This window comes from Alexandromys fortis, unplaced genomic scaffold (genome assembly GCF_014885135.2).
Source record: "Alexandromys fortis isolate MF-2015 unplaced genomic scaffold, M_Fortis_MF-2015_v1.1 scaffold_58, whole genome shotgun sequence".
NCBI classification, from domain to species: Eukaryota; Metazoa; Chordata; class Mammalia; order Rodentia; family Cricetidae; genus Alexandromys; species Alexandromys fortis.
Genome location: NW_026067940.1, coordinates 2,165,208 through 2,185,587, shown reverse-complemented (window position 1 = coordinate 2,185,587; position 20,380 = coordinate 2,165,208). Strand labels below are relative to the sequence as shown.

The window sequence follows — 20,380 nt, the reverse complement described above, 5'->3', positions numbered from 1 at the left end:
GGAGCTGCCATGTGGGAATCAAACCATGATCCTCTGTGGAAGAGTAGCCAGTGCTCTGAATTGCTGAGCCACCTGTCCAGTCCCAGTGTGATGAAATACCTTGAGCCATTCCGTCCTAGATGTGATATTCCTCCTTGGTCCAACAAGTCCATATGGTATGCTCCACCCACCTTGTGAATCACTTGGCTCTCCCGGTAGTCAGGTCCTGGTATTGCATTCTGCAGGGGAGCTCCTTAAGCAAGGAGAGTATTTTGGGACCAGTGTCCCATGACTGCTAAGACATAACATATTCAGATCCCTATCCAGGTACAGATCCTGCCTTCTGAATTTAGGGGAGCAAGAAACAAAGCATGAGATGCGCTTGTCCTTAGATTGTTTACAGTGGTCTCTTTAGTTTTCCTGGCTTGTTTGTTTCTGGCTTGCCTCCTCCCTTCTTGTACTTCCCACTAGGAAGCCAGTGGCCCTCTGGTGAGCATCTTTGTGTAGCCTTCCCCTGCTTACCCTCTTAGATCTGGAGTGAGAAAAGGACGTGGTTTTGTTTTATAAAGGTGAGTACAGAGGGTCCCAAAATGCCTGAAGACCTGAGCTTAATCCCTGTAACCCACACAGGAGAGAAGAGACTCCCAGGAGTTGACCTCTGACCTCCACACGTGCACCCTGATGACCCCCCCACAATAGCTAAATGAGAACATATACCATCCTTGTCTCTTCCTTTGATTTATCTTTTTCATTTAACATTACGTAGTTAATAAACACAGCTGTAACCCATTGTGCTAGCTGGGATGTTCCCAGGGATGGAGGTAGCACAATTTATTCACCCATCCCTTTGTTGCGGGGCATTTAAAGGTCTAGTTTTCTGCCTCTGTTCCCAGAGCTTCAAGGAAACACTCCAAATGTACAGACTTGTACACTGATGTCCTTGTTCCCATCAGATGAGGCCCCCAACAGGAACTACTTATAGAAAGTAGGTTGGAACATGATTTATTTAAAAGATAAAAAAGAATAAAGAGATACTGCACAGTCAAAGAAATTCAGTAAATGATCCTGGGTGTGGTAGAACAGGCTGATAATCCCTGTACTTGCTAGATGAGGCAAGGAGAAGGATGGTAAGATCAAGCCGATCCTAAGGTCAGACATTGTCTCAAAAACAAACAAAACAACTCAAAGAAATTCAGAAAATGATGATAATATCTGACTGTGTGGGTACCTAGCAGTCTTTGATGGGAAGTGTTTCCTAGCAACTGGAAGGTACACATCACTGAACGAGGATTCATAAGCAAAGAACAGAAGACAGAACCTGGCTCATAGCTTAAGAGTCACTCTTACAAAGCATGTTTCCTGTTTTGCTTGCTAGATTGGAAGGAAAGCCGGGTTATTTGAAGCATTAGTGGCCGTTGAGCCCCTGACCCTGTGAACTACGCCGACTTTGAGGTGACTCAGCTCATGTGGAAGGGGACCTGGGAACTCAAAGCCAGCCAGTGAAGGCAGAGCTGCAGTGGGGAGAGTGTTTGCTAAAACAGAAGCTAAGCTGGCTGTGGTAGCGTGATCCTAGCATTCGGCAAGCAGAGGCAAGAGGCAGTAAGACTGCGAGCTCCAGGCTAGCCTGGACTACATGGTAAGAGTCTGCCTCAGCAGGTCAAGAGTTGGACTAATGCAGAGGACGGAACTTGCTGAGTGCGTTTGAGGGCCTAGAGGGCACAATGGGAAAAAACAAACAAGCGAAAACAAAACAAAAAACCTGCAAATGCTTTTCTTTCCTCCAATTAAAAATATTATTTATGGAACAGGACCTTGCAGGGCTATACTTTCTTATGTAACCAAGGTTATACACAGCTTGGGAACCTCCAGCCCCCTCTGAATGTTGGGATTATAGGCATGAGCCAATACATCCAGCTATAATATCCTTTTGGTAAACCTGATATTTATTTATTTATGTTTTATGTTTTATAATTTTTATTTTATTTTGAGACAGAATCTCATGTAGCCAAAGCTGGCCTCAAAGAATAGCCTTAGCTTCTGGTCCTCTTGCCTCCATCTCCCGAGTGCTGGAATTACAAGCCTGTTCCATCACATCTGGTCTTGTGAGGTGCTGGAGGTCAAATCCAGGGCTTTGTCCGTGTTCACTGTACTGACTCAGCTACACCCCCAACTCCACAAACCTAAATTTTAAGGGTCCCACCAATTGCATTCCTTTGAAGCTGGTGACTTAAAACCGTGGACGGGTCTATTTAAGGCACGGAAAGAGCCTTACATAAGGAGGCAAAGGCTCTGCCAACCTGTCAGTGTTGTGATACCTGGAGCGAGCCTCAAAGCCTCCTCCTTTCATAAATTAAGTTAGCAGTGCTTGTGCCGCCCACTTGGCAGTATGGTAGTTAGGAGTAACAAACAGAATTATGTAAATCCAAGTGCAAGGAGAAAGCTATCCATACATTAGCATTATTTATGTTACACACTGAACACACGCAGGGCCACCACCCTGTTGTTTGTGTCGCCCAGAAAGAATGTCTTATCACTTCAGAGATACTGGTTTTGCAATAGTCCTGAAATGGACCACAGAAGCACAGGGAAATAAAGAAAAATAAAATCACAGACTCCCATGAGTCACTGACTATTACAGCCGTGGCCCAGCAGCCTTCTGCAACCGTGAAAACAAGAACAGAGCTGCCTGGCTTCCCAGCGCGTCACAGCTAAGTGAGAAAGAGACGGTGTGTTTTTCCCCTTTCCCTTACAGCGCTATATTTAGCGCCTGTACAGTATCAGATGGCTCCTACTCACAAGGTACACACCTGCTCACAGGAATCTGGCTACACTTTGGGTGCTTCCTGTCACTCAATTCTTGTCACTAAAATGCCGAGGGAACTAGTAAATCTATAGGTTAATGCATTTAATAAGTTATTTATGTCTTGGCACATCTGGACACTGGATGGACACACTATTGGATTTCCTGGCAGGAGGCACTCTTCAGGTGTGAGGGCTCTTTCACCCTGGAAATGTGGCACTGTATTGTAAGACACAATGTTGGTGGGGGAATTTGAGAGATCTCAGTGCCAGTTTAGATGGCAGTTGGTTCCCTCCAGCTGTTCTTAAAGGTATTTTTCTCTGCCAGGTGAAAATGCAGCTAATCACTATGACTCCAGATGCTGATGTCCAGATGTTCCTGTTTGGTTCCATCCACGGAGAAGAGATGCGTTTGCAGCACTGGGGTTTATGAAATCTGCACAGTTAGATGTCAGCACACAACCGGAACTCCAGGAGCTGCTAACGTTGTGGGGAACATTCCGCCTGTGTGGGGACTACACACAGATGAGGACTATTTTCAGTGTTACACTGCCCCACTGCCATAACAGCATCAGGGAGATGCCTCAAGAGAGCCGCAGAACCCCTGGCGTGAATTTCAGACTTGTTGGCGGTCTGTCGAAGTCACAGATGGGGTCTTCTCGGAATGTGTAGTCTGTCGAGTGGAAGAATAGCCAAAGAGAAAAAGAAAAGCTGAGATTGGAACTTCCTGTATTCAAAATCCATTTTCAGTTTACATCCTGTTTTCAAAGAGGAGAGGGTTAACTACATTACGATTTAAAACAGGTAACAGAGACAGAGCGCAGTGAAGAACTCTGGGCTGTCCTCATATTCTGCCCAGTTTACCAGGACATGAGGGAAAACATGATCTTCTCTTAACCCTTCCTTTAGAAAAAAACTAACCTTAAAAAATTACATATAAGCCGGGCAGTGGCGGTGCATGCCTTTAATCCGAGCACTCAGGAGGCAGAGGTAGGTGGATCTCTGTGAATTTGAGGCCAGCCTGGACTACAGGTGCTAGTTCCAGGACAAGCTTCAAAGCTACAGAGAAACCCTATCCCGAAAAACCAAAAAAAACAAAAAAAAAAAACAACAAAAAAAAAACACCATAAATTATATGAATGGTCATAGAAGAATTATTTGATTTTCAAACTATAGATTTTATCTAAACAGCTGAGTTTCTAATTCAGACATCATCATGTGGATTATGTAACATCCAAGAAGATTGGTTTGACTGAGAAATTAATTTGCTGCACAAAGAAAAATAGTCCTACTTCATCAATAAAATTTGAGTGACCTGGGCCTAGTGACTTGACTCAGTGGATAAAGATTCTTGGTCATAAGCCCGACGACCTGAGACTGACTCATAAAAGCCACGTGGTACAAGGAGAGAACTGCCTCCAGCTGTCACATCACATGCCACTGTGGCACACACATACCCAGTAAAATATGTGTATACACACACACTCATATACATATGATTGCAAAGGGAATTAATGGTGGAAGACAGGTTACTAGCTAGTGCGCCTTTACCTGCAGAACCATCTTGCTTGCAGATTAGTTTTGTTCACCTTTATAGATTAAAATGTTTAGGTTTTTTGTCTGGTTTGAGACAGTTTCACTGCACAGTGCTAGCAGGCCTTGGACTCACTATGCAGCCTACCTTTGAACTCACAGAGATCTGCCTGTCTCTGTGTCCTCAGTGCTGTGGTTAAAGGCGTGCACCACAACTCCTGGCCTGAGAGTTTCAGGTGATATTTAGACACGCATGGTGAAGCATGTCTTCCTTTAATCCCAGCACTCAGAAGACAGAGGCAGGCGGATCTCTGTGAGTTCTAGAACAATCTGGACTACATAGAGAAATCTTGTCTCAAACAAATGAAATCTTTTTAAAATTTAAGTGTTATTTTAAAAAGTATTCATACTTCTGGGTGTGATTTCAGTGCTTGGGAGGCAGATGCAGAAAGAACAGGAGTTTTAGGCCAGCCTTGACTATACAATGAGACTGTTTCAAAACAGACAGACAATTCACACTGATGGTCTTCTTTGGAGGATTTATTCACCTCAAGTGTATGACTTTTTGCCTGCATCCATGTGTGTGCTCCATGTGCATGCCTGCAGGACCTCTGCGAGAGCAACAGGTGCTCTTAACTGCTGAACTCCATCTACAGCCCCACTATCTAAGCTGATCTCATTAGTTCTGAGGGTTCGAAGGAGGCTGGCTACTTTTCCTGGTAGCCCATAGCCTTATGTACAGCAGGCAACCACAGACCCACTGAACTATGCTCCTAACCCCCAGTGTTTTAATCTTTCAATTATTTTCCAGCTATAAGCATCAAAGATTTTGACAAATATACTAAAGTTGTCGCGGCCTCAAACAGTGATTAGAAATATTAATGTCTAGTGCTAGTTCTGATTTGACTTTGATAATATCCTGACTTTAATTTTTTTTTATCACCTTCCAGAAACTGATATACTGATATACTGATTTTCCTAATGACAATTCTATGTAGTTGGATGCTCTTTTTCTTTTCTCTCTCTAAAGAATTGACGAGCACGACCAGTGTAAGCGATGTGCTGGTGTGCTGTCATATAAATGCTCAAGGTGCAGCTTCTAATGGTGAAAAACGGGAAACTAAATCGCCCTTGATGAAGTGTGTCTTCTTTGGTCTGTTCCCAGGAAAGTTTATTTCAGGCATTTCTACTGCTGGAATGATTAGCGCTAACAGCTTTCCCCCTCCATTTTGTTTTACAGGGTCTTTTCATCTTCTTGATAGATGGGGTGTACAACCCAGAGGTAAGTCTGCTAGGAGTAGCTCAAGGCTGACAGTGAATGAGAGAAATGACAGGTTTCTTATCTTGATAACGGAGGGACAAAGCTGGCTTTTCATCTGAGTGTCCTGCTGCCCTTCATGCTTGGACTAGCTTATATGCATCCCAGCTTACTATTAAAAACACTGGCACCCTGAATAAAGGGACAGCCTCATTTCTCACTGGCACTGACTGATAGTTTATTACTGCCTGAAGTTTTTGAATTTCCAGTGTTTAATACTTAGCTATACTTGACAGTTTCGGGAAATCCTTAAATGCAGTTGCATGGGGTTAGAAAGGTACAATGCCTCATCAAACAACCCATAAAATACAGTTCTTAACTTTTCCAGGCAGACTCAGAGAGGCCAGTGTTAGTAAGTAACGGTCTTTATGGTTTTAATTGTGAAAATTCTCAGAGAAGATATTTAATTACAAGAAGTCATTTGGCGAAACACCATGAAAAAACGGACATGTAATTTCTTTAAGAAAACACACAACCGGGTAGTGGTGGTGGTGCACGCCTTTAAATACAGCACTTGGGAGGCAGAAGCAAGTGGAACCCTGTGAGTTTGAGGCCAACCTGGTCTACAGAATGTGTTCCAGAACAGGCTCCAAAGCTACAGAGAAACACTGTCTCAAAAAAAAAAAAAAAGTTACAAGAATGTCAGGGATGTATAAATACTCCCAGGAAAGATGCTGGTGTAGATGAAAGTGAGTGCTTTTTATACATTATTAGGCACTAATAAGTAATTATTTGGTTTTGTTGGTAGAACTTTTTTGCTGTTTTGATTTTTCTAGACAGGGTTTCTCTGTGTAACAGCTCTGGCTGTCCTGGAACTCGCTTAGTAGACCAGACTGGCCTTGACTTCAGAGATCTGCCTGACTCTGCCTCCCGACTGCTGAGATTAATGGTGTGCCCCACCGCCGCCAGGCTTATTGAACTTTAATTTCAAGCTTTTACCTAATTTTGCCCTATTGAATAATTTCCCCAAATGAATAATTTTGCATGAGCCTCTCGGCATTCTGTACTGAAAGGGTCGGGAGGGTGGGGTTTGTATCCTGGCAGAGAGCTTAGAAAATAATGATGGTCAAAATTTTCAAATGAGGCTAGAGAGCAACCAACGCGGCAAGCAAACTCAGACGACTGGGAAAGTATATGGCATTTAAATACCACCTGCTGATGAAGTATGCGTGGGCGTGTTTTACAGGATGGCCGCACCTGGGATTACACGTGGTTTCCCTTTGCTGTAGCCTTCAGGTAGGTTGGCAGTGAGACAATTTTTTTCAACGGTACCTCAAAGGCTCCTCCCCAGTAGAGGCAAGGGCTCGCGTTATTACGCCCCATTTGATAGGATGGAGTAACAGGTATCTGTAATCAATGCTATCACGAGGATAATGCTTTCAGACAGAATCACGTGTGCCTCAAGGACTCCTTTTCTAGGCCTGATTTTGATTCAGACCTAGATCGCAAACCCTTAAGGGAAGAAAATGCCAAAGTTCAGTCCTCAGTTTCTCCACTTTCTGCAAACCCCTTTCTCTGCGGCTCCCACGCCACGCTGCAACACCCTCAACAGGCGTCCCCCGACTTCCCGCCCCTCGGGTTCCACCTCCAGAGCGTCTTTTCCCCCAGAAACCCTCAGCCACTTTGTGCCCCTTGACGCAGCCACCAATCACGTCCCCCCGCTGCGGAAGCCCCTCCGCCGTCGGGCTCTAAGTCCCCGCCCCTCCCGCCCAGCCCCCAGCAGCTCCGCCCAACCGCCCCCTTGATTGACACGCCGGCCAGGCGGAAACTGCGGCGCAGGCGCACTGAGCCCGTAGAGCTCCCCTCTGGTCCGGTCGAGGAGTTCCCGGCAGACACCGCGCCGCGGCTGCGCAGAAGCGGGGAGGCTTTTAATTCCATTGTGGAGAGGACGGCGTTATTTTTATTAACTGGAGGCGACGGCGGCTGCGGCGGTGGCGGAACCCGTAAGTGTGGCCGGCGGGCCGGGTCGGGCGCGGGGGCGGCTAGGAAGGCCGCGGGGCTGAGCGTGCCGAGCCGGAGGCAGCGGGGCTGCGGACGGGCTCCGGGCGCGGTGCGGGCTGGGCGGCGGCGCGGCGGGTCCCAAACGCTGCGGTGGTCCCGGCCCGGGGCCCGGCCCTACCGCGGTTCCCCCTCTTCCCTCCTCTCCCTCCTCTCCGCAGCCAGGCCTCCTCCGGGGTATGAAAATCGGCAGCGGGTTCCTCAGCGGCGGCGGCGGTCCCGGCAGTAGCGGTGGTAGCGGCTCCGGCGGCAGCTCCGGCGGCGGCGGCGGCAGGAGAGCAGAGATGGAGCACACCTTTCCCCAGGGTATGGTTATGTTCAACCACCGGCTCCCCCCGGTCACCAGCTTCACCCGGCCGGCGGGGACGGCCGCCCCTCCCCCGCAGTGCGTGTTATCCTCCTCTACCTCCGCAGCCCCGGCCGCAGAGCCCCCCCCTCCGCCAGCCCCGGACATGACTTTCAAGAAGGAGCCGGCGGCGTCAGCCGCGGCCTTCCCTTCGCAGAGGACCTCCTGGGGATTCTTGCAGTCCTTGGTGAGCATCAAACAGGAGAAACCCGCGGACCCCGAGGAGCAGCAGTCCCACCACCACCACCACCACCACTATGGGGGGCTGTTCGCTGGGGCCGAAGAGAGATCACCGGGCCTAGGAGGCGGGGAAGGGGGGAGCCACGGCGTCATCCAAGACCTCAGTATTCTCCACCAGCATGTCCAGCAGCAACCAGCCCAGCACCACCGTGATGTATTATTGAGCAGCGGTAGCAGGACTGATGACCATGGCACCGAGGAGCCAAAGCAGGACACTAACGTCAAAAAGGCAAAGAGGCCAAAGCCAGAATCTCAGGGAATCAAAGCCAAGAGGAAGCCAAGTGCATCTTCCAAACCGTTGGTTGGAGATGGAGAAGGTGCCGTCCTCTCCCCAAGTCAGAAACCTCATATCTGTGATCACTGTAGCGCTGCTTTCCGGAGCTCCTATCACCTGCGGAGACACGTCCTCATTCACACGGGAGAAAGGCCTTTCCAGTGCAGCCAGTGTAGTATGGGTTTCATTCAGAAATACCTACTGCAGAGACACGAGAAAATTCACAGTAGAGAGAAACCCTTTGGGTGTGATCAGTGCAGCATGAAGTTTATTCAGAAGTACCATATGGAGAGACACAAGAGGACGCATAGTGGAGAAAAGCCATATAAGTGTGACACTTGCCAACAGTATTTTTCAAGGACTGACAGATTGCTGAAGCACAGGCGCACGTGTGGTGAAGCCATAGCAAAAGGGGCCGCTAGTGCAGAATCTGGGTCATCCAACCATAGTAATATGGGTAGTCTGGCTGTGCTGTCTCAGGGAAATACAAGTTCTTCAAGGAGAAAATCGAAGTCAAAAAGCATAGCTATTGAAAATAAGGAACACAAGACTGGCAAAACAAATGACTCACAAATGTCAAACAATATAAACATGCAGAGTTATTCAGTAGAAATGCCCACGGTGTCTACCAGTGGAGGCATAATTGGCACGGGAATCGATGAACTACAGAAAAGGGTGCCAAAATTGATCTTTAAGAAAGGAAGCAGAAAGAATACAGATAAAAGCTACCTTAATTTTGTGTCTCCACTACCAGATGTAGTTGGGCAGAAATCCTTGTCTGGTAAACCAAGTGGCTCACTTGGCATAGTCTCGAATAATAGTGTGGAGACCATTGGTCTTCTCCAGAGTACAAGTGGCAAACAAGGTCAGATAAGTAGTAATTATGATGATGCCATGCAGTTTTCAAAGAAGAGAAGATACTTACCAACTGCCAGCAGCAACAGTGCCTTTTCTATAAACGTAGGACACATGGTCTCCCAACAGTCAGTCATTCAGTCTGCAGGTGTCAGTGTTTTGGACAATGAGGCCCCATTGTCACTTATTGACTCCTCAGCTCTAAATGCTGAAATTAAGTCTTGTCATGACAAGTCTGGAATTCCTGATGAGGTTTTACAAAGTATTTTGGATCAGTATTCCAGCAAATCAGAAACGCAGAAGGAGGATCCCTTCAGTTTAACAGAGCCACGAGTGGATTTACACACCTCAGAACACTCAGAATTGGTTCAAGAAGAAAATCTGAGCCCAGGCACCCAAACACCTTCAAATGATAAAACAAGCATGTTACAAGAATACTCCAAATACCTCCAACAGGCTTTTGAAAAATCCACTAACGCAAGTTTTACTCTTGGACACGGTTTCCAATTTGTCAGTTTGTCTTCACCTCTCCACAACCACACTTTGTTTCCAGAAAAACAGATATACACTACATCTCCTTTGGAGTGTGGTTTTGGCCAATCTGTTACCTCAGTGTTGCCATCTTCATTGCCAAAGCCTCCTTTTGGGATGTTGTTTGGATCTCAACCAGGTCTTTATTTATCTGCTTTGGATGCTACACATCAGCAGTTGACACCTTCCCAGGAGCTGGATGATCTGATAGATTCTCAGAAGAACTTAGAGACATCATCAGCCTTCCAGTCCACATCTCAGAAATTGTCTAGCCAGAAGGAACAACAGAAAAATTTAGAGTCCTCAACAAGCTTTCAGATTCCATCTCAGGAGTTAGCTAGCCAGATCGATCCTCAGAAAGACATAGAGCCTAGAACAACGTACCAGATTGAGAACTTTGCACAAGCATTTGGTTCTCAGTTTAAGTCGGGCAGCAGGGTGCCAATGACCTTTATCACTAACTCTAATGGAGAAGTGGACCATAGAGTAAGGACTTCAGTGTCAGATTTCTCAGGGTATACAAATATGATGTCTGATGTAAGTGAGCCATGTAGTACAAGAGTAAAGACACCCACCAGCCAGAGTTACAGGTAAGGTCTCAAGAGTGACCAGGCTGGGAGTCTTCTAATGTAATTTTGTTTTATTTTGAGAACACTGCCATTGGAATGTTTCTACACGATCCTATTAAGAATAATGTAATGCCCTTTCAATGCAACTTTTCATATTTAGTTTATTTTGTTAGTGTGATTTTAGCTGTTTGTATTATGATTTTTAATCAAAATCAATAGATTAAAAATAGTTTGACATTCAAAGTGACAATGTTTAGCAATCAAATTTACATGTATAGATTGTCAGGGAATAGCCCAAAAGTTTTAAATGCAAAAAAAACAAAAAAAAAACAAAAACTACAGGAAAAAAAAAAGAAAAGAAAAAAGAAAAAAAAAACTTTGTTGCTAGGATTAAGGTTATTCTAATTGCTTTACTCTCAGGAAAGTGTAATAACGCATGGGAATTCTGTACGTTATCACCGTAATGGAATATCCAATTTACAAATAGTATGATACACATTTCACTGTTTAAGTTAAGGGATCTTAAACATTTCAGATTTCTCCTTCCGGGCTGATAGAATATACATTTCATCATTTAAGTAAGGGATCGAAAACATTTCAAATGCTATCTCTGTCTGGGCTGATCCAAAATTCTGAGATTGTTGGCTACCTATATTTTGTTGCAGCTTTTAAATGTACTCCAAACTTCCAAACCCATGTTCATTCCAGCTTGGTAGAGCAAATATTCTTGGATCTTTGATCAAAGCCTGGAATGATAGCTTTAATAAAAGAAAGGGGGGGGGGGGGAAGCACCCTCCTTATCCAACTATAACAAGGCTGTAATTCCATTAAGTGATTCTGTTAATGTCTAGCACAGTGTTAAAACCCAAGTGGTTGGTTGGTTTCAGTATTAGAAAGTAAGTTGGATTCGCGTAATACATTGAAATTAGGGGTATGCATTATTCATTATACATGGCCTAAAAGCATTCTCTCACTTGTGCTATTACGTACCACCTTCACTTCTGGTTTTTTGGTACTTATTCTTAACTTCCTCTTAAAGTTCTAGGCCTTCTTGTTCCTTCTCCCTGTCGTGATGGTTTCAATTTTAGAGTGATTTGTCATCTAGTAGATGGTTGATTATGCATTTTATATGTCTTATGGCATCTAAATACTAAACAATAGTATTTAGTTTATTCACCTTTTTTTTTTTAAGAAAACAAGCCCAATACAGATTTCCATGTACAAGCTATAGATATTAAAGGGTTGTAATTCCACCTGGTAACATAGCTTGTGTAACAGATAAGAGTATATATTTACTAGTGACATCAGAACTCTTTGTGAGATTGCAGCCTTTAATGTACATTTTGAAGGGGTGTATTAGTCAGTATTGTACAGGGATCTTGTAAAGTCATCAAAACTTGCTATGAACGCTAATTGCCATTTGAAGCTACTGATAGGCAGTGGCTCTGCTCTAAACCACTTTTTAGCAATTGTATTTTTTTCCTGATTATATTTTTTAATGTACTTTGATGTTTATGCTGATGAGTTTTTTATGTACTTTTGGTGATGTTTCAGTCTTATGAACTCTTCTGACGTCAGAAAAGTACCACTGGTTGTTTGCAGTCTTATTGTGTAATCAGCCTACCACAGGCTTCCGTGTATAATAAAGTAATTAATATTGTGCAAGTGTAAAACACTTCTGTTATAAAAGCAGTGTTTTGAAAATAAGAAATTATTAAAAAATGGTTACAAAATACTAGTTAATTCCCTTTTCCCACCTTCCTTTGGCTTTAGTTAGCTAAAGGGTACCAACTTGTCATTGAAAGATTCTTAGAAAATGTGTTTAATTCTTTTAATACACTCAGTACTAAAATGTCTGTATGTCTTATTAAGTGCAGTAAGTTCTATTGGGTACAGAGACAAGTGTGATCAAAGGATGGCGAGGACCTTTACCCCTGTATCTCTTAAGCTGTATGATTTCTCTCTCGCTCGCTTTTGTTTTATACAGGTTTTGAATTTCTTTAACTTTTATTGTGTGTACTGAATACTACATATGTATTATTCTGATTGTTTGCTCTAGTTTACTACCAATAAAAGTCCTGTTAATCACAAAATTGAAGAAAGGAGATATCACTTAGTCATATTTTTCAGTTTTCTGTGGATTACATTTCATAAACTAGTCGCATTAATGGTATAAATTGTAAGTTAGGAGCTTGCATTTTTATTGTATTTTTAATGTATTTTGTCTTTCTAGGTTTATATGAAAATGCATTGACTATTTTGTTTGAGGTGCACAATAATATAAGGAATAGAAATCTAATATGTAAATTAATACTATATTGATACTAGTTTAACCATCCTAAATATTATCCTAGGGAGATATTTATTGAGGCTTTATTTAAAATCATAACGCAATATTTTGGCTCAAGGTGTTATATATCCTTTTGCCTCAAAGGGTTATAATAAAATTACAGAATGATGGATTAAAATGGTCTTCAGCATTTTTAGTAAGAAAAAAGCTAAATTGCAGCTAACATGTCAAGAAATTGAGAGCGTAGGTATTAGAAGGAAAAGGTGAAATTGTAATATAGAAGATGCAGTAAAGGTATTTGAAGTAAATACTAACTTTAAATGATAAAAGAAACTGACTATGGTGACCATGCCCTTAGTCCCAGCACTGGGGAGGCAGAGGCAGTTACAACCAGACTGGTCTACAAACAGTTTCAGGCCAGCCAGGGCCACAATGGGACCTTGTCTAAAAGAAAAAGTTGCACGTCTTTTGAGGTGTTTAGAAAACTGTAGGTTTAGTGGCAGGGATATTGACGGACTAGGAGTGAGCATACTGAAGGGTAGTAGAATGCTCTGAGGCTGTGCGTATGTGTGTGATGATACGTAAGTATCGTATCATATATCATAGTAAAGGTAAGCATGGACCTTTGCGATTAGAAGGCAGGATAGTTTGTTTTGCCATAGTTACTCCCACACTGTTTCTTGGAGTCAAGTACTAAACAGAAGGAAGTTTCACTCAGTCTAAGATGACTGCAGTTACTTGATTCCCTGAAGAGCTTGTTTTTGCTCAAACAGATAAGAATTTTAAAACCCGCTTACCTGCCTTTTTGTTTTCCTTTTATGGAATATATACAGATATTATTTTAGTCAACGGATTTTGTTTTTAAGGCATGAGACCATGTATGGCTAGGAATATAGGTAGTTCAGATGATAGAGTTCTTCCCAGCATGCACAAGGCCCCTGGGTTTTATCCCTCAAACTGAGTTAGCCAGCTCTGCCTGATGAACACTGGGGAGGTGGAGGCAGATGGATAAGAAGTTAAGGGTCATCTCTGGCTACCTGATGAAGTCTGAGGCCAGCCTGAGCTACATGAGACCGTGTCTCGAAGAGAGGCATTAGGTGTAAGGTGGTGAGTACTGCGGTGGGTTTCTGTTGAGATTCGTATACAGTGGGGACTGCTCTTCAGCAGTTACTGATCAGTAATTTGAGGTAATTTTATGACAACAGAATGTGCTTAAATTTTTAAGTATTGCAAGCATACAAATATCTACCTCAGATTTCATGTATTGCACTAACATTAGACAGACGTTCTTGTCCACTTTAATATTGTTTTCATCCCTGATAATCAGCATTTTATAATTAGGTTTAGTGACTTTTAAGCCTGACTGGGTGACTATTTGAGTTGCTAACCTTATGTATAAACCTTAGCCTCTAAACTCATAGGTTCTTGTTGAACAGAACTTCCCTGAAGAGAGAAGGGGAAAAAGAAATCTTAACTACAAACTATTTTTAGAGTAAAACATTCCAAAGGCTATCATTTTCTGCATTTCATGGTCTTCATGGTCTCGGCAGATACAGACCAACTCTAGCTAGTTCTCAGGACACAGGGCAGGACTGTACTGAGATGGGTCTCTAGCTGCTGGAGCTGCTCTCCGCGGTGTCGGGGTCTGGGCAGCTGATTATCTGCTTGTGCCCTCTGAGATGCTAGAGTTCCTGATGGATTTTTAGGGGAATTATGTTATTTTTTATGTCCTTAATTTATTACTTGGAATGCACAGCATTAAAGATAGCGCCTTGGGATTCTGTTGTCTTACCCTTGATTTAAAAAAAAAATAGGGAATTTGAGACTACTTAGTTTTAATCAAGACATTGCCTTTATGAGATCACATACTTTTAAAATTCTGCTTTGCTTTTTGTTTTGCTTCAAAATATATTTAAGTGTGACTGGCTGGCGTAGGTTCTAATTTTTGTTTTGTCTTTTGAGACAGGGTTTCTCTGTGTAGCCCTGGCTGGCCCGGAACTCCGTAGACTAGGCTGGCCTGGAAGGATTCTAAATTACTAACTTTCTAGCTTATGCAGTGAAATACTGTCTAAGAGTTTGGGGTTCACAGATTGGGCACTTGATAGACTCAGAGCCTCCCTGACTGCACATTAGTGGAAGTACATCTACACAAAATAGTTTGCAAGTCAGTCAACAAGCACATATCTTACATCTTACATATGGACACCTATTAAGAATTCCTTCCTTAGAAGATGCCTATATTCTGAAATTTATTGTACAAATAAAAGATTAATGCCTGAAATGTATCCAGTTCTAAATTTCTTCCTCTGCAGCTCATTTCCTCACCGTCTGTGGGAAACACTGAGGTTCTATAAGGCCAGTCAAAGAGCACGCGTGTAGAACTTGGAGTTCTGTGCACCCTTTCTCACCTTGCGGGTGCTTGGGCTTTGACAGTGTTTCTACCAACAGAAATGGTAGCAATATAATCATTAGCCAATTTTGGAAGTTCTTAGCGGTTCAAAAGCAGGTTCTGGTTATGTGCTGGCAGATGTGCAGGCAAGCACACCGGCCCATGCCTTTTTATGTATGGATCAGGAGTAAGATTATACTCAGCCCACGTGTGACTAGCTGGGCTGAAGTGTACTGTGCCAGATAAAACATGAAAATATTTTTATATGCTATATTTTGAAATGGGTCATTCTTGGGAAGCATAAATAAATAAGGGAAAGTTGATGATTTAAACCTTATACACCCAGGGAGAAGATTTGTGAGGGTTTTTTTTTTCTTTTCTGTTTTTAGAAAGTAAGAGAAGAATGGGTAAGGGTTGAGTATTAAGGGACAGTTCTTAAAGTCTAGAGGAAAAGGAACAAGTTTGGAAGGAGCAAGGGAAATGGAAACGTTAGCACAGTTTTAGTAGGCAGTTGATCCAGAGGGCAAAGGGGATCTTTGGAAATTCGTTCTTCTTTGTCATTCTTTCGGTTCAGACTAATTGTGGTACTTTGGTTTGTTTTGAACTTTAGTACTATTGTGGAACAATTAATAAATAACTCTACACAGACAACTGTGGTGAACTTCTGTTTACATTCCCGACCTAGGAAAAAGATGGCTCACCTTTGTGTTTATATATTAAATCTGCTCTTTAGTAACTCAGTGGCACAGCTTCCATTGGCTGGTAAGGATTTAAGTAACTTATTTTTGCCAGGCTAGTCAAAAGTCTTGTGTATGACCAAATGAATATGCAGAGAATTTAGGAATTAAGATAAAAAAAAAAAAGTCAATTCACATTTCCTATCCACCAGAAAAGCAATTTACAAGTATACTGTAGCAAGACATAATACATTATAACAATGGTTTTGAGTGGTTTTTATAAAAACTTGCAATGCCTTATTTTATAGTTTTATCTTGACAAAATGTTTGGAGGTTTTAAGTTGTGACTGGTTCCTTTGTGTATTCCACTGTTTATATTGTGCTACTGGAGCTTGAACCAGGGTCTTGCACTGAAGTAGGCAGATGCTCTACCAATGACCTATATCCTCAGCTATTTCGGCTTTTTAAAAAAGTGTCATACCAGAATTATCCACTGGAAAACCAAGGTTTAAAATGGGATAAAAAAGCCAGGCAGTGGTAGCACACGCCTTCCATCCCAGCACCCGGGAGGTAGAGGCAAGTGGATCTCTGAGTTTGAGGCCAGCCTGCTCTACATAGTGAGTTCCAGGACAGCCAGAGCTCCCTAGTGAAACCCTGTCTCTAAAAAGAAACCAGAAGAGCTGAGATGTAAAGTGTTGGGTGAGTTTGGTATGCGTGCCCTGTTTAAAGTCTCAGTGTTGATTTGAGATTCAAAGTTTGGAGTAGATTGCAAAATTGAGCTCAGCAGCAGCACCGTTTCTTGTTTGGCCACGGGAAAACTTGCCTCTTTCCTACAAAAAAGCCATGAGCAAGCATTTGAGAGTTCCTTTTCGCAGTAAGAACTGCACATAGGTGTTGTGGTAGATCCCCATGAAGAGCCAGCCCATGACCTTGATTGGCTTATGAATTGAGCTGAAAAGCCTTTCTGTTTATTTTAGGGCCTGACTTAGTGACCCATAACAACTGAATGCACGGTACGGGTTGAAAGATGACTTGGGGTGTCTTAAATGCGGAACAGCTTTAATTGGTCTGGACATTGTTTTCCACTTGTATTAGAAGTCTCCCCAGCAGGGCGTGGTAACGTGGGCTTGAAATTCCAAAACTTGGAAGGGTTAGAGCAGGAGGATTGCTGCAAGTTTGAGGCCGGCCTAGGCTATGGTGGTTACCATCTCAATAAAAATCTAGTCTTTTTTTTTTTTGCATCTTAAAATTGAGTTAGGATCCTGTTGTAAGACATTTCATTTCTTTTGATTTGGGGGCAGCTGGCTGGATTATCTTAAAGCTCACTGAGTGCTGGTGTCTGCACAGCCATGTTTGGGGTAGTGGGGATATGTATCTCGACCATCTTCCCTGCCAATTTGTTCTTTAATGGTTTGGTCTAGAGAATTGGCATAGGGAAATTCAAAGTCATTGCATTTTTTTTTCAGTGGCCTCATTTTTAATTAAAAAAATAGGTCATGATTACACTAAACATAGATGAGTACTCTTCTGAGGTACTAATGTATGAACTTTAGATACGGCTCACAAAACAAAATTGTGTAACTGTTGAGACCAGAAAGGATCCCCGGGTGCTTTTGGTTTTTGAGCAGGGTTTCTCTATAACTTTTGGAGCCTGTCCTGGAATTCACTCTGTAGACCAGACTGGCCTCCAACTCAGAGATCCCCTGCCTCTGCCTCCGAGTTCTGGGATTAAAGGTGTGCGCCACCATGCCCAGCAGGGGGATGAATATTAATAGACTTGCTTCCTATTGATTCCTTATAAAACTTGGAAAACTGGTAATAATGACAAAATGGACAGGGGGTTACTGCTGGTGAATTACAGCACCAATATTTGAATATTAAAATGTACTTGAGGCTTCTAGAGTGGCCTAGCATGTTTGATACAACATAATTTTTTATTTTATTTCCTCTTTGATCTCATTAAATGTCTAAATCAAATTGGTGTAGTGATGCATATGTGTAGTCCCAGGGGCACTTGAGAGGCGGAGACAGAAAGATCGAGAGAGTTCAAGGCCAACCTGAGCTACATGCATAGCCCCTGTATCCAGAAAAAAAAAAATGAGAATGAAAATACTTTTTACCTTTAAAGTCTGTCATCTCGTTTACAAATGTAACTGAAGTTTCTACAATGTGCAAGGAAAAATTTATAGAACTTGGTTATACAATGAAATAATTTTAAGACGTCCCATGACATTCAGTTATGGAAATAACATTTCAGATTTCCACATAAGAAATAGACATACATTCTGTAGTTTAGTCAGAAAGCTTCGCTCTGGAATATGTTGTCACTTGCCCAGCTGAGCCAATTGCTCCATCTGGAAGTGAAGAGCAAAAGTCGCCTTGGACAATGGGTTTTTGATCCTACTGCACCTATTGGCTTTGTGGGAGCCTAGGCAGCTTGGATGCTCACCTTACTAGACCTGGATGGAGGGGGGTGGTCCTTGGACTTCCCACAGGGCAGGGAACCCTGATAGCTCTTTGGGCTGACGAGGGAGGGGGACTTGATTGGGGGAGGGGGAGGGAAAGGGGGGGGCGGCGGTGGGGGAGAGACAGAAATCGTTAATAAATAAATAAATATATATAAAAAAAAGTCGCCTTGGAGCAGCCTGCAAGTGCTGGTTTTAATGTTGCTCAGTGCCGAAATAGCTGGGGCTCTGGACAGCCGGGAGAGCAGGAATTCCAAATGTATATAGAGCTGTCTTTGATCAGTGATGGCTGGTCGGCCACGAGTAAATAGTGATTTAGGTGTTGTATTTATCTCACTTCTGTCCCCATGCTCTTGCTCTGTAATAAGGCAGTTAGAACACAAATACTGGGGACTGAATATGCTTTTTTTCCATTACTGGGGAAATTATATATATATATATATACACATATATATATATATACATATATGTGTATATATATATTCTTTTTTTGAAAGAAGGGCCTTTCTCAAACATACAATCAAGAGCTGATGGGACCTTGCTCCACAATAGTAAGATTAATGTGTGTGGAGCTATGAGGGTTGTGATGAGAAAGGGAATTTGGGCCTATCAGCAGGACACCAGTCACAGCTAGAACCTGGCTTCTGATGACTGAGAAACAGCTCCAAAAACTGATCACTTTTTGAATCCCTTGTTCATGTAAGTTATAAACAGTATCTGGTTTCTCCTGTTTCAAGACAAACCTCATCTTCTCGAAGCTTTCAAATGCTCAGCACTTTGGGTTTATACTAAAATGTAAACCAAAGAGCAGGCTTTTCAAGAAAAGGATTGTTTCATTTGGTAAACTGAAATGTCTATTCCAAGACAAAATTAAATAATTTGAATATACTAAGGAAAAGGGTGTGTATGTGTGTGTGTGTGTGTGTGTGTTTTTCTTACTTCAACTGGGCAGTGGGTGCCCAGTGCTTAGAAGGCTGAGGCAGGAGGATTTTGAATTTGAAGCCGATCTGAAATACATAGTGAGACCACCTGCCCCATCTTAGAAAACAGTCTCTTCAAGTGTGTTTTTTGAACAGAGTGGAACAAAAATCAGGACGTTGGCTCGTACTTGGGAAGTGCTAGTGCTCCTGCCTGCCATTCGTTCTGTAAAGGCGTTGAGTTCTGTGAAACCTGTTGGCAAACGACACTCATAAACAAATGTTAAATTTTAATAATTTTCTTTTTCTTAAATATAGCATCACTTTTAAGTTAGAGGTGGTTGAAAATGTGTTTGATAATCTTACAGCTTGGCTTGGTTGGTTTGGTTCACTGTCCCAGTGCTAGAGGCCTGAGGATGGGAGCGAGAGTGCTTGCTTCATGTGCGTGAGGCCCTGGTTCAGTCCCCAAATTCCTGTGGTGGAAGCCGGGGATTGTGACCGTGCATGTGATCCCAGCAATTTAGAAGACGGAGGCAAATAAAACTCAAATCCAGACTAGGCAACTTAGTAAGACTTCACTTCAAAAACAGAAATTTGCTGGGTGGTGGTGGTGCATACCTTTAATCCCAGCATCAGGAGGCAGAAGCAGGCGGAGTTTGAGGCCAGCGTGATCTACACAGAGTTCCAGGATGGCGAAGGCTACACACGTGCACACAAAAAACCCTGTCTCGAAGGAAACAACAACACAAAAACGTGCAGATAAGGGGTACACACCTTTATTCCCAGCTCTCGGTGGGCAGGTCTCTGAATTCAAGGCCAGCCTGGTCTACAAAGCAAATTGCAGGCTAGCCAGAGTTATATCTCAGACCCTGTCTCAAAAAAACAAAACCAAGAAGTCTAGTGATGAATTTAGATAAACAAATACATCTATCTCCTGCTATAAGTGGTGGTGAATGTCTGCTCGTGTAGACACGAAAGCGCAGGGAAAGGTGACTCGTGTCAAGACCCCAAAGAGGCTAAAAAGTGAGTCTGTCAGAAGAGAGTTTAGGCTGCTGCTGTCTAACCGTGAGCTTTAACTCACTGATGGTAGTTTGTGTTTTGTGGGTCACAGGTCATCTCTAGTGAAGAGCAGGCACTGGACAGATGGAAACCCTCCGGCTTGAGCCTGTACCCTGGTAGACCTGCGAAACCGCTCTGCTG

General features: G+C 43.0%; 1 protein-coding gene across 2 annotated transcripts; it reads left to right on the top strand.

Annotated features, from left to right (window-relative positions):
* The first annotated feature begins 6,827 nt into the window (after positions 1–6,827).
* Positions 6,828–15,017, top strand: Znf281 (zinc finger protein 281). Of its 2 annotated transcripts, none has more exons than XM_050147722.1 (3): positions 6,828–6,865; positions 7,343–7,572; positions 7,789–15,017. In XM_050147722.1, exon 3 carries the CDS (start codon positions 7,807–7,809, stop codon positions 10,465–10,467), a length of 2,661 nt encoding a protein of 886 aa, XP_050003679.1. In that variant the 5' UTR covers positions 6,828–6,865; positions 7,343–7,572; positions 7,789–7,806; the 3' UTR covers positions 10,468–15,017. The 2 variants fall into 2 exon arrangements, with proteins under 2 accessions (XP_050003679.1, XP_050003678.1); XM_050147721.1 differs by having other exon boundaries at positions 6,830–6,865; positions 7,793–15,017.
* The last annotated feature ends 5,363 nt before the right edge of the window (positions 15,018–20,380 follow it).

What these genes read in the sequence shown, in the direction of transcription:
- Znf281 (XM_050147722.1), top strand. Translation starts at nt 7,807, where the DNA reads ATGAAAATCGGCAGCGGGTTCCTCAGCGGCGGCGGCGGTCCCGGCAGT.